General features: G+C 39.5%; 1 protein-coding gene across 1 annotated transcript in view; it reads right to left on the bottom strand.

The window, feature by feature from the left end:
* Positions 1-15,180, bottom strand: part of LOC104402852 (voltage-dependent L-type calcium channel subunit alpha-1C-like) — a gene marked incomplete at both ends in the record, with an annotated part of 56,781 nt that overhangs the window by 16,293 nt on the left and 25,308 nt on the right. The window contains 2 exons of the mRNA XM_010010836.1: positions 10,505-10,701; positions 12,449-12,610. Of these exons, the coding sequence (XP_010009138.1) occupies positions 10,505-10,701; positions 12,449-12,610 (359 nt within the window). The remainder of the gene's footprint in view (positions 1-10,504; positions 10,702-12,448; positions 12,611-15,180) is intronic.

Here is a 15,180-nt window from a genome sequence, read left to right as displayed (position 1 = left end):
CAGTATGCAGGAAGTGCATTGTTACCAGTAGAATTTGCCAAGCTTATTTCTTTTAACAGTACTGAGTCATATTTTCATCACTCATATACTGGCCCCACTTTTTCATGGATATGCACATTTTCTCAGCTGGGAAAGACTGTATAAAGTCTGAGGCACATAGAAAAAAAACCAAACAAATTTCAACCACCTTTCAGCCCCAGATTACTGATACTGCATGCGGACACTGAATCCTTCCACTGTGTTCTTTAGCCCCCAGTACATAATCACTGGAGTCAACAACATTATTTCATTCTTTAGTAAAGTTCTATATGGATATTTTAGCTGTTTTCAGGGTGGGTGCACATTGTTTCTCGTAGTCAGCTGTTCTTTAACAGATTGAGCTATTATGGGGAATATAAGGTCTCTGTATGAGAATGGGAATAGAATTAAAACTTGCATCCAAATACCAGCAGGTCAAAATGTCTGTGACACACAATGATTGAGCTGAACTGTTTTTTCACTGCAAGCGATTTCTGTTGAAAATGCTTACTGATTGCAGACTTCTACAGCACTGTCGTTTGTGCTTGCTGGAGGGACGGGAGGGCAATGTTGACTTGGGCATATTTACTACCGTCTTAATTAAATCTGTAATTTTAAGTGGCTTTCACACAAGTTTATTGTACAACTTCAACTAATGGCAAAGGCCACTAGCAAGTGATTTCAAAATAGAGGAAAAAAATTTAGACTCTCCCTTGACTTAAAGAGAACAGCAGTGTTACAGGGTTTTGTTTTCACAAAGTTGTAACTTTTATTAGCACTAGGAATGTTCCAAAGGGATATGGATTACCATGGCAAATCAACTATCTGAAAAGTGGATTTAGCTGACAAAATCTCAGCATGCTAAATTTTGTTTGTGCAAGTACCATGGGGAAATCCCTACAGTCAACTTCGCTACCAGAGGGAAAACAGAAATTATCAGGAAGCTACCATTTACATTTCCTCCCATCCCACCTGTACTCTTTGTGCTTTCTTGTGGGATTTATTTATTTTTCTGTGAAAGGTGGAGGGGGCTACGTACATCTGCAGCATGTTTGGCAATACAGGAATCCTGAACTCCTACTGGAAACATTAGTTGCACAGAGAGAATTCCTTACATCAAAGACAAATTCTGAGCTCAAATAAGCCTCCTGCTTTGACGCCTCACTCTCTTTCTCCAGGTTTAATATGTAAAAGAAAAAAAAATTAAAATTATTTCAATTCAGTCTAGCATAGAACATGTTACCCAAAAGTGAAGTACTGAAATTCATGTATCGCCAAGTGATACACGAACTCACATTCTAGAGTGCGCTGGAACTGCTGCACTTTGAGGATGTAAATAATTCTCTCTAAACTATTCCCTCTAAAGATTTTTTTTGTTGTCGTTGTTTGGTTGGGGTTTTTTCCCTAGTGGTGGCTCAGGTCACTCCTAAAGACAGTAGGTCCAGACTGAGCAGATCTTCAGGATTTTCACAAGCATAGCTTGTAGGTTAGTATGCCAGGCCCTTGCTCTTGATCCATTCTGCTTGTTGATATAGGTTGCTGACAGACCATTTTGCCTACCTCTTCCCTACTCAACAGCTAACAACAATAGTGACATTACTTTTGCCTCTACTTAGAGGAGATTCATGTCATTGATCCACCGGCAGTGTTCTGCCAAAGTCAGGACCCTATATTGGTAACAGCATCCATTAAGGCGCTCCATTCTCTCATATGACTGAGTATATGAGTGGGTTACCTTGTTGGGTGAATTTGCAATTTACAGAAATGGCATGTAGCGACCTCCAAAAATTATTTGGACTCATGTGACTTATTCGGGATTCGAATTCAGGCCTCCAGAGGCAGAAGTCAGAGAGCTTTATGCGAGTTGCCTTGTTCCCATGTAAGTGTGTATAGCTTTTTTTCCCCTTTAAAAGGACTTTGAAAAAGTCATCCAAAAGCCCAAAGGCTATTCAGCCACAGGGCTGACAGTTCTTTCATTATAGCTATTGCAGCAGTTCCATCTCTTACTGCTGCTCAGTTATTTAAAAACCTTTTCATCTTTTAAAGGCTTTGGAAATTCACTCCAAAAGAATAAAGTGCTGATTTGAAGCATGAAAATATCCCCTAGGATGGTGGGTTTCCAAATCTAAAGGTTTCATTTCATCTTAGAATTGTGGGCTATCCCTTACTGGCTCTGCTTATTTTGTATTTACATTTGCACATCTGATTATCCAGAAAGGATTTTCTGTCTGTTTTACTGTCCTGCTGTTTTATAACTGCTTCTATTTATCTCAGTGCAGACTGATAGCAAATTCTACCGCAAGTATATTAGAACAGCACTGATTGCTGCATGTACAGGAATACACAAGCACATACTGTTCATTGATTTACATAGTCAATTAAGTCCTTAAAAATAAAGATAATGAAAAGCAGTACTGTAAGCTGTAGATAATCACTACCTTCTTTATTAAGTGGAGACATGACTGTCAATTCTTTTTTTATACTTGATCACTATCTATCTTAGTTTCCTTTGTAGCCAGTTCCCGATCTATGATATTCCTAGAAATCAGTTCTACATTTTAGATTATGAATCCAGCTTTCACTTGTGAAATCACTCCCAAAATTCTCAAATAAAATGTACAGTATCTACAACTAAACCTTAATCTGATACACACACTAGCCACTCACAGATATTGTATAAGCATTAGAGGTTCATTGAAGAAATTACTTTCAAAGAGCCTGAATGAGGTGCAACTGCATCATTGGAAGACAAAATTGTCCCTTCTCTTTTTCTTGTGAGTTTTATCAGCAACATCAAGTAGACAAGATCACCATTATGTCCAGGACTGACTTAATCTAGAGATGCTTTAAAGTCCTAAACTCTTCATTTTCTACTTCTGGTCACTTTAGGGAGATGTGTCCAATATCGTTTTTAGGCCTCCGGTTTAGATGCAGTTCAGAGGACTGGAGTTAGAAGAAAACAGTTCTAGAGGAGGCCATGGGTGCAGCTAAACTATACACTCATGATGTATGACCACCAATCCTACCTAGCCCTTAATCCCCACTCAGGCAGAAATCCCACTCAAATCAATGAATAAAGCCAGTATTAGCAGACCAATGCTCTTTGAAGGCAGGAAAGACTTTTATTCACAGTAGTATTGGTAAGGGTTTAGTGGCATTGCCCTTTGTCTTGAAAACAAGATACTGAAACAAAATAAACGCAAAATAAATGTGAGTTTTTTTACAAAACGTTCTAAAGCCACCACTTGCATTCCGACCTTGGGCATATGCCCCTGTTTTTTTCTTTCCTAGGGTCTAGATAATGAACCTAAGTCTGTTATTTGTGAATTTGTCTGGTGCCTGTCGGTCCAAACTTAACAACTCTGAAGGCAATTGTTTCAGAAGGCAATGATCTTCAGTTTTTGAAAAACTAGTAGTAGGGCCCAAGTAGTGCACCCACAGAGGCACTCAAAATTCCAAGTCATATAGAATGACTTAGCTCAATAGCTAAGCTCTTAATTTTATAGCTCTGGGATAGAAGATTAAAGTTTAAGGACAAGAAAGGTCTCTGTGGTGATTAGACAGCAGCAATTAGGAAACAGTCTAAGAAAGAACAGAAGAAGAAAGAATAGAGAAAGGGCAACAGAAAGACAGAGCTATTAAAGAGGTCCTTCCCACGCAGGAGCACTGGGCAGAGGGTCTCCATTAACACCTCCCCATAACCAACCCAAAGCAGCTTATTTTTAATGGAGAGTTTCTTTCCATATGGAGAAAGAGGACTGAGAGGTCCAAAGTTGAGGCCTGAAGGGCTCAGGAAAACTTCATTTCACAACAGTAAGTGCCAATTGTGCATTGAACAAATGTTCAGCAGCAGGTTTCTGTGACAGGTGGCAACCAGCAAGTCACTGCTGTTACTCATTTTCAAGGTAGCAGTACAGGCAACCATGACAGTTGCACATGCAGTTGTTCATGAGGAAAAGGAAAACAGATTTCGGTCAGCATTTATGCAAATTAAGGGTGGACACTGCTTTTGCAGGGCATTAACGCTGTGGCCCTTCAGTGCTCTGAACTATAGCCCCTCTCCCGTTACCCACCACTGTTACAGATGGAGAAGAAATAACCTCTGCAATTACAGAGATGGGTTGCTCATACTTGCGTGCATATTCTTTGTAAATTTTTCACATCCATACAAAGCCCTGCCAAAAAGATGATTAAAAAACCTCAACCCCACAACAATAAAAGCCCAACATTTTCTTGGAGGGGTGGAGGCGGATGGGGAATAAACACCATGGAAACATGTAGACAGATATATTCTTAGAATCAGATCATTCTCTTGTGTGGAAAGCCTTACTAATTCAAGCCTAAGTGCTGCAAGAATAAAGGGTTAGAAGGAAAAACACAGCTGGCAAAAATTGGGGGTTGCAGCTCTGCGCTTAATGTCTTCCACTTTGTGACAGTATCTCTGTATGCCCCACATCATCTTCCTCACTGGCTGCAACAGACTGTGGGGAAGTGAGAAAAGCCCACAAGATATGTCAATGCTGTCAGCAAAATTAATTATATCTGTTGTCCAGTTTGTACTGTTTTGATTTCATGATGGGAATTGTAAGGGTGACCATAAGCTCCAGTTTCAAGCTCATTTAGTGACTCTTGGAAGTATGATCTCAGAGATTCAGAGATGGAAGGATCTTCCTGAACAGCCTGTTTAACCCACTGCATCTATATATGTTACTCTATGCTGACCTTGGGGATGTGATGCTTCCAAATGTTTCCATTGATTCAACCTCACTACATTGTGACTGTCCCTGCATTGTTGTGGCTCTGCCATACTGTTTTAGACTACTAAAACATTTTCTTGCCTAGGGGCTGAGAAGCCTACCAAGGATTGTTTGGTTAAATTTGAGAGAGTCAGCTTATCATGTGCCAGTTCAGGCATCTCTTCCAGAGACAGGTTAGTGCCCTGGATCTCATCCAGACCTGGCTTTGGTCCGTCTATAATAATACCACATTCTTTAGTTTACAGTTAGAGCCTTGAGGTAAACTGTCCCCGGAGGCACTAGTTTCAGAGACTCAACCAAGTATTCTGTAAGTGTGGTCCAAATGACATGGGACAAAGCCAGTACTCCACAAATTATGTCAGGCTTATGGCTGCTCATTACTAACAACCATAAAGCACATAAATCATGTAGAATTACTCAATCCTAGAATTCAAGCTGCATTGGGCAAACTGTATGCAGTACATTTCAGGATCAGGTTCTCCACTACCCAGCAATGTGAATAGCCAAATACAACAAAGTATGGATGTGTTTTGCACTTGCTCTGCACTCTTTTTTCTTTTATATACATAATAGCTTAGATTCAGAGGAGTGGAGAGACCAGGTACATAAAACTGAGGCTGCAGTGGGCAGATGTACATGCAGTGTCACAGGGCTCCAGCTGCAGAAAGCACATTTCACATGAATATGAAAGCCTTCCTAGAGACAGGGCACAGTCCAAACTGTATTTAACTCAGACACAAAGCATCCCCTGAAGGACAGTAACAAACTGATTAAAAATAATTAAAAAGAAGCCCCATTAGGGAAGGTTGAAAGAACTGAATCTACTCAGATTAGAAAAAGATTACGGGAAGGCAACAAATGTCTACAAATACTTAAACAGGATGTTACAAAATGCACAGGGATTAATTTTCCTCCTTGGACAACAAGGCAATAAGAAATAACGGACTGCAGCAGAGACTGATTACAAAATATAAAACGACTCAATTTGTAACATTTAGATTTGCATCTGCTGCTGAAGTTTCCAAGACTGAGTGGTCCTCAGAAATGGGCCTTGGTGCCTGCACAAGGGAGTGAGGTGCTAATGTTAGGAGATCATACATTAGAGAGAGTTTTGAGAATATTAAGCTTGATCTTTCTACAAAGCATAGGAAAAACTATGATGTGACGTATCACAAGAGGTGCCTATCTACTCAAACGATTCTGTGAACTGACTGCATATGAGATAAACCCACCTGGCAGTTTTACTGGGACAAAGCAAACATTGTAAGATCGAGGCAGTGTAGGAGATGTGCTTCTATAAACACTTAATACTCCCTTCAACAAAGATCAATTTTTCAGCAAAGAATCAACAAGGTTGTTTTGCACGGATTTTCATCCTGTCCAATATAGTTATTTCACATTAAAATCTTGGCTCTTTGTAAGTAATATCTTACCTGCCACTAGTGCAGTCTCAAACTGTTTTCCTTAACATTTTTCTTTCACATTTCAAAAGATGCCAATCTACCTCACAAATCATATCTACTGAGTGAGAGAGGAGATTGGAAGGTGTATTGATCTTATTGATGTCAAATCCTTCTAAGGAATAAAAGTTTATTGCTTTCCTGTCTCTCAGTATCTTATTGTGATGATGCAGACCACTGGCTGGGAAATAGTACTCCATGAGAGGAGACAGGCTTCACTGCAGAGGCGAAAAGCTGGAGGAAGCATGTGCAGAAGCATGAAGGAAGCAGGAAACTGAAGATAGAGTTTGAAGAGCTACTAAGTGGATTAGCAGTCCAAGGCTTGTGGAAGGTCACACAGCTTTCTAACTTTTAAACATGCATGTTTAACCTTGCAAGGTATGGCACAAGACAGACATAGGTTTCATGAAATTGCTAGTATATTTTTCCGGGCAACATGCTGAAATGTGCTAAGCTCCCTCCATTCCCACTGAGAGGAACACAGAGATCTAGGTACCTTTCAAAAGCTATTTTTGAGAAGATTTAATTGAAAAGCACCTATAGAAAAGTTCAAACCAAGGGAATTGCTCCATTGTCTAAACATTTCCAGCCAAATAATTCAGCACAGAGATTTATCTGTGGTTCTGCTAAGTTTTAGGCTCTTTTCAGATTTAAGGAGGAAACAAAGAAAACTCACTACATACCTACAGACACCAAGGCCCTGATTAGGCATCTGTAAGTCCTCATGTCTACACATGGCGGCATGTGGAAAATCTCAACAGCATGATCAAGATTTTTCAAAATAGAAGTTAAGATCCTGACCTTTTGAAATTAATTGGAATTTTGCCATTGACCCCAGCAGGACCCCAGATTCAAACCTTGGTATCTACCCTGAATTGCAGAGGAGCTAAGAACCTGACAGTGTGCTTGAACTTTGAATTCTCAGCACTTTTAATATTAAATACTTGACATCCTTAAGTTTAAGGAATGACCTCTGAAAGTCATCATCTAAAATTTTCAGCTGCAAAATTGTCTGATTGGCTGACAACATTCTCTTACACTGCTCTTTAACCTGTGCTTTCCTTTCAGTGTAAAATGGACAACCAACTCTCTGTCTCAGGGTGTAGTTGGAGAGAGAGGATCTGGATTTCTAATTTAATTAACTGTGCAGATTTATTTACTAACAAAGCAAGTTTTAATTTCCAGGACCTCAGTGTGGATCCAGGAGATCTCTCAAAGTGTTATCTACTTGAGAAGAAAACAGCCTCCTATCTCTACACTCTTGTGGAGGTGCAGCCCCCAATGGGTTGTCTGTGACAAGTCCACTCTTCATGGCTGAAAAGGCAAAGGCCAGGGTGTAGAGTTACATGAGAGTCAGACTTCACTAAAGAAACAATGGCTTACACTAAGTTTAAAATAGATTATTTATATCCTACTCCACTTACTAAAATTTGTCCTTTACTCTCAAAGATTGAAATGTTGCATTTTTTCTATTTACTATCCAGAAATAATCTTACTTTTGATCTGGCTAGCTTAAGTTAGAACGCCCCTTTCACAGACTTTAAGGCTTACAGTATAAACCAAAATTGATAAGGTTAGAAACACCCACATATGAAACTACAGTGTGAATGTTCAGAGACTGTTTCTACATATAAATATTAAAGCCACAATGCTTCTCATAGGTGTGCCCTACAGTAACTGCCTAAACAACATCTGCCTCCAGAGTAGCACAGACCTCTCTGCAGAAGGAAATATGCATTGCATCTCAAATACCTTCTTTACCATACGGCAAACACTGATCACAGTTGACTTCTATCCACATTGTCAACATGAAACAGTGGCAAAAGGTCATATGGGACAAAAATACTCTTAGGATTGTTTGCAGCAGCTTAACTGTGTCTGTCAGCTCAGGTGTTCGAGTAGTTACTTAAGTTTTGTGTTTCATGGCCTTTAAACATAGGTGATACATTTTTTTCTTTACAAACTAAATTTCTTCTCAATTACTGAAATTTTGCCTGCAATGCTAACTCTTTTGTAGTCTTGTCTAGGAATAATTGGAAACCGATGATAACAAATATTTCTTTTATTTCCAAAGCAAAGGGACTGTAGTGATAGGACAAGGGGTAATGGGTTCAAACTAAAACAGAGGAAGCTCAGGCTGGATATAAGGAAGAAGTTCTTTACTGTGAGGGTGGTGAGGCACTGGAACAGGCTGCCCAAAGAAGTGGTAAATGCTCCATCCCTCGCAGAGTTCAAGGCCAGGTCGGACAGAGCCTTGGGCAACATGGTCTAGTGTGAGGCATCCCTGCCCATGGCAGGGGAGTTGGAACTAGATGATCTTAAGGTCCTTTCCAATCCTAACTATTCTATGATTCTATGATTTTATCAAAGCCATAATATAAAAGGCTAACTATACAGATGCCCCTGAAAATAATGACCATCAATCTGTATTAACTTCAGGTCTCAGTTCACCACACTGTCTCTAAAGATAAAAGAACAGCTCAGGAAATCAGTGAAAAAAAGCTGGCTGAAAACCCAACAAAGGCCCACAGCTAAAATCCAGGTTGCTGCAAGATTGCCATAAAAATATCAGACCACCTGCAGCAGTCATGGTAGAAAATCATTTAACACTGAGTATAAGTTTTTGGCTCCTGATATTATATAACTGATAACTGGGTTCTGAATGATTCACATCCCATCATGCAAATGATGCCTGGATTCAAAAGGGTGGGGATTGGCAGCATCTTTTATTACACGTGCCCTTGGAGAAAATGATGACAACTTGTGGATAGGTTTCATGATACTAAACAGTATACACTGACAAAACTCTTTTCATGTTTCATGTTTGTTTCTGGTATCTTTTACTGTCTTCTGTCTCCCTTGAACTACCTATAAATCCTCTCAATCACACAAAGATTGAAGGAATGTGAGCTAAAATGTGATAAAAGGACAGGTATATTATAGATAGCTATAGCTGAGTGTTTATATAGTCAAGTAGTTTTGCTCAGTTCTTTTTCTGACTTAACTTCTGTTCTTCTTTATTATTCTATTAATCTATACTCTCTTTTCAAGTAAAGGCAATTTTTGTGCTCTGAGGCCCAGACTCCCCTTGCGGTTTGATCTCTGCCCTTTATCTCAGGCATTAAAAAGAAGCTCGAGCCACAATTTTAATCTAAATTTATGAGGATAAAGAGACAACTGCTAGCTGTTCCACATAGAGACTATCTATTGCAGATAAGCTAAATCTTCAAAGGGAAATCTTGTAAACTCTAACTCACTGGTGGGTAGAAGGCAGCTTCAGGCTGATGTTTAAGAGAGAAGCTGATGCTGGTTAACAGTGCAAGCCGCCCCAGTCCAGATTATCCTTTTATGTGCTTTGGGTCTTCTTGAGTTAAATTCCATCATGCATTGTAGCAGATCCTACCATCTTGTAGAACCAGGTGTCGTAATATGCCAATCTTCAAAGTTAGTCAGAGTCTGGGTTAGCCTTACACAGATGGGACTGATTGAGCTGTGTGTGAATTGCTGCAAAAGTCAATGGCAAGAGCTGAATCAAGAAGCATGTTTATATCTGGTTTACAGGTGAAGGCTAAATCTGATTTGAACTCCTATAGTATAATTGTATTGCCACTGAATTTCCCAACACATCAGGAACTACAAGGCATAAACTAAAGCTATTGAACTTCCAGAATCAAAGTAAAGGACAAGATGAGACTGCATTTAGCTTGAAGATAGTATCATGTTTCAGCTAAACATGATTGATAACAATATGAGAGTTCTGAGAATTTATTCTAACACTATTGTGATAAAAATCATAATCAGGAGTAGTGCTGGCACAAAAAGGGATTTGTAAGGCCTTTCTTCTAAAACCTATGAGTGATCAGTGTAATGCCTTTGTAACATTAATGCCATTGGTAGAGCACACAGTTTCTGTCACAAGTACTTCTACATCAGTAATCTGGAGATGTATGAGATATTTCACTCCCGCAGAGAAGGTCTTTACATGACATTCAGCTCAACAAAGGTACATTGATTATCTTCAAACCATTAAACCACGTACCATCTTTCAACATTAAAATATCACTGGAAGCTCAACATTTACATTTGATTTAACTGCACCAGATAAACCCTCCCATTTTACCCACTAATATTCTGAATTAATTAAAGCTCCATGCTAGCAACCTTGCCTTCACTATATAGAAACAAGCAAGAAAGCTCTAAAGCCCTGAAGCTTCACGATAGCCATAGCACATGAGCAGGCTTTTCATCTTATAATTTTCAGATACGTACCCAGTACAGTACGTCTGTCCAGCCCTCCATCGTGATGCACTGAAACACTGTCAGCATGGCAAAAGCAAAGTTGTCAAAGTTGGTAATGCCGTGCTTAGGTCCCTCCCAGCCTGCCTTGCACTCCGTGCCGTTCTGACACTGCCGCCCATGCGCAGACTGGGGGGCACAGGGAGATGGATCATCTTCTGCAGGTGTATCTTAAAGGAGAGGAGGAAGAAAAAGGAAATGAAGAGAACTAATTGCCGTGAGTGAAGGATATCTGCTTTGAAGAAATATATTTTGCAGCAAATTTGTCAGATTTCTCTAGGAATGCACAAGCAACTGTATTAACTTTAATGGGCAGAAGAATGTCTTGTTATGTTTCACTTTCTTTTTGTAAAAATAATGGATAAGCTTTCAAAGTTTACACTCAGAACTGAGATAGACATTTTTTTAAAGCATAGTCTCCTATGAGGAAGAAATCAAACTCTTCAACATGAGAGGGAACATTAGATTGAGTCTATTACATTTCTCTAGGCTGCATGTTATGACCAGTGTTTTCATACCGCAGTCACCTGGCATCTGGGTTAATCTTGGAAGGAAACTGCAGCAGTGACTGGCACTCCGCTGAAGGAGGCTGAACTTCTGCAGCAGACAGGCTTCAGTGCTCTGGAGATAGGTTGATATGGAGCTGGGCCACTGCTGAATCACAGCATAGAGTGTCTGGAGCTCCACTCTTTTGGAGTTTGAAAGCTGTGTAGCATTTTCTCAATACCTCAGCATCACTCACGAGCTCTATAAGACTACAGCTTGATTATACAGCCCTTATTCTATACAGGTGCTTCCAAAAATCAGAGAACCCATGCAATAAGCCTGCCTAAATGGTTTGGTATACGAAAAATGCTACCAAAAAGCATGTTTATAAGCACAAAGATTCATGCAATAAGATTTTTTTTTTTTTAAGTATGTGGATTTCAGAGCTTAGTTCTACATTTATAACAGATGCAGGTATGTATGTGTGTGGGAGCAGATAATTATGTTTGTTTCTCATCTTATATGGCAAAAAAATGCAATTTTCCAAAATTTATGATCACACTCTCATCATTAAAGCGTGCCAGAAACAGCAATAATAGACTTAGATGCAGTAACATAAATAATACCACACTATGGAGAAAGATATGTACACTTTAAAGTTGTAAATCAGACTGACAATTCATTATAGTTCTAGCATCATTTTCAGAAAATAAGATCTGCCAATGTTATAAAAGCAGGAAATATAGAACTTCTAAAACAATATCCTGCTGTACAATATTTTCTTGGTTATAAGCTAAGTCAGGTCCTGGACACTGGCACCCACCACCACATGGGAAATCACTGCTGTTCAAGTTCAGTAAATCAAATGAAAAAGAGCAGATGGTTAGATGAGTGAGTGATGATACAATTGAGTTATTTTGAAATTTGAATATTTCTTTCTGTAAATAAATTTCAAAATTCTTTCCTGATGGCTTTGGTGCAAAAAGTTTCTTCCCATTAATATAATTTTGCTTTCATACTAGCAGTACTTCTAGACGCGGTCACAGCCTGTGATTGAAAAAAAACGTAATAGGCTTCAATTCCTTTACAATATACAATAATCTTTTACAATGATACTAGTTTAAAATGGAGATGTGTTTGTGTACAAGATTAATAATAAAACAAAAGGGGTTTTAATTTCCATGATGCCACCTCATTTCTAGCTCAGTCTGCTTAGTGGTGAAATCACCACTACTTTAGTGTTGCTCGAGCCTTGTTAAAGGCTCAAAGATACTTGTTAAAGAACTCAGGCTGGCTTGTAATGCCAAAGGTCCACTAGCAGGAATTGACAGGTTTGCATATAGCCTTTACAGACAGCACAAGTGCTCTGAGGTACATGGGGAATGCCTGCCTCAGAAAATCTTTGTGTGTATGATATAGTGTTCCGCTTACCCATCAGTCCCCCTTGCACATGATAGCAGGTCTTATGCATCTTCCCCATGAATAACTCCAGTCCAATGATAGCATAGATAATAATGACAAACAGCACCAGCAGGGCAATATGCAACAAAGGGACCATGGCCTTGATAATTGAATTTAAAACCACCTGGAGACCTGCAGAGAGAACAGAAGGAAACACTTATCAGCAAGAGAACAAAATAGAGAGGCAATAAATTGCACAATAATATGTAATTTTTATTTCGTCCCCTCTCACTTGAACTCATTATCTTGATGATGTAAAGATTTACATTTACAGATCACCTCCCTCCAGAAGATACCCAATATTTCACAAATTTGCCATTGTAGCCTGGATCACAGGTATTACCCTACCTGTCACTGAAATACCACCACATTGGGGAGGGAATACATTAGCTATTTTGCCTGTTCTTGAAAACCAGACACAAGTTGTTTCCCAGAGAGTATTGAGGAGAGTTAAAGCATGGGAAAAATGAAGAACAACCAGAACTGAAGCAGGACAAGAACAGCGAGACATGCAAGAGGGTGAGTGATGGGATAGCACAGAGCTGCACCGCAGAGCATGGGGAAAGATGGTAAACTGAAGTAATGTCCCTGCTCTGATTCTGCATTCTTCCAGAGGTCAAGCCATCTCAGCCAGAGCCTGAGCTGCTGAAGGACCACCAAACCTATACTGACAGAGAACTCCCAGCCCTCTTAGCATCTTCCTGAACTCCAGATCTACCTTAATTTACCTCAGTCTGTAGGAGAGTCAGAACCAGCAGGGTGGGTTTTGCCCCAAGATTTAGGGATTATTCTATAATAGAGGTTGTCTAGGTACCTAGAAAGGGGTATGAACAAAACAGTATTACATGGCTGCTGTTAAGGCATGAGACTGGTATAAGTCCTGATCATGAGTGAGCCAAACACTTCCAGAATGGCCCAGGGAAGGTGACTTGTAGCTGAGTTTGCTAAAGCACTAAGCAGCTGTACCCTCAGATGCAGCTGACTCAAGTTGCAGATGCATGAGCGTCTCTCTTGTCTCCTCCTCATTTGTAAAACCAGAATAACAAAGCCGGCCTTTAGTAAGGATTTGCCTTTAGTAAGGATTTGCATTTACAAAGGTCTTAAAGTTATTATCACTGGTGGCAGTGATGGCAACCACTGTCACTGGCAAGTTATTAATGTTGGAAATACTGAGAGACCTCTAGAACTCTGTAGTCTACAAATAGCCAGATCAGAACAATTACGAGCTCATGATTTTGCAATGACTGAGAGACAAAAACCATTAATGTCTCCTGCAAATGCTTCCATCTCCTTAGAGCAGTTGATATTAGCTCTGATTTTTGAATAAATGTGATTCATGAGTTGTAAATGTCTGTTATCTATCTGCCAAGAGAGTTTGTGATAACTATTAACTTCTAAAATCTATCATCTAAGATCTTAGATTTTAATTTTTATTACTTTTTCCTAGCTAATTTAAACACCTTCTAATAAGGATGACACATCTCTTGACAAGCCCTTTCATTTGTAGGCAATCCACTTGTCAATTCGCGGCTAAGGCTGAGACTTTGCATTCGCTCCCAGCCACATGGAACACAGCAAAAACAATCAAAGGTCGCATTAGCTTCCAGGCCAGCAAGATCATTCACTGCTAGTAATCCAAAGCTGGCTACTAGTATCCCTCTGGTCACAATGTTTTTTCAGACGTCTGCAGTCAGTTCAGTTATCTGTTAATGGTTCATGTTACTATCCAAAGGGAGTGATACTCAGCATGAAACAATCTGGCTTCACAAGGAGTTTCCTTATATGAAGTAAGATACTGACAGGATCAAAACTCATCCTGTAAAAGAGTGAGCTGTTCTGCTCACTCAGTTATCTCTAGGTACTTCATCTGGATAAGAAATGTCTCAGGGGAAAAAATACTGCTGTGATTACATGAGGCAGTCATTCTTTCTCCATAGATGCTCACCTGATTCAGTCTACTACTTCTAAATATATAAAGAAAATGAACTGCATTCCACATCAGCACCACCCCAACACTTCACAGCAGTCAAGCATGTCACATTCACCAGAAAATAACAACAATGTCCCACCTTCTCCCAAACAATGTACAACACAAGGAAGTTAAAAAACTACGGATGGCTACAAAGCTGAAAGAAATCACAAACTCTGCAGACTGAACTATTTGTAGCTTCAAATAAATCTACACAAAAGCAAATAAAGGCCTCCATTTTTAGTGATTTTAGGAGCCCTATTAACCCAAATTATAGTCAAGGTCTTATGTATTTTATCCTTAATTACTGTTATTCTTAATTGATTTAATATTAACCATAGGATATACCCAGTGCTCTTGAGAGGGTACGAAGACAGACAAAATAATGAACAAAAAGCTCTCTCATTTTAAAGGTAGCTTCATTACTACCCATGCCATGGAAGTCTTCAGTGTACCACAAATGTCCAGAGAAGATAATATCTGCACAAATCAATGACCTTTGTATTAACAAAGCAGTGCTTGTGAAATCAAAGGCATGCACCATAAACATGAGATGACAAGGTGTTTAGGCAGTCAGGGGAACATGTACCACCAGAAGATTTACAGGAGCTTCAGCTAGCTTAATTAGAGAAAAGCTTCTAGAGGATAATAAACCAAAACTTTGAAGAAGAGATGAGCTACTGCATACTGCTAGCATGAATCAATGTGTGTGCTGTGCAATACCCCAGTAGGG

The sequence above is a fragment of the Nestor notabilis genome, unplaced genomic scaffold (assembly GCF_000696875.1).
Source record: "Nestor notabilis isolate BGI_N333 unplaced genomic scaffold, ASM69687v1 scaffold15013, whole genome shotgun sequence".
NCBI lineage: Eukaryota > Metazoa > Chordata > Aves > Psittaciformes > Psittacidae > Nestor > Nestor notabilis.
Note: the sequence above shows the minus strand (reverse complement) of the source record. Positions and strands in the feature narration are given on the sequence as shown.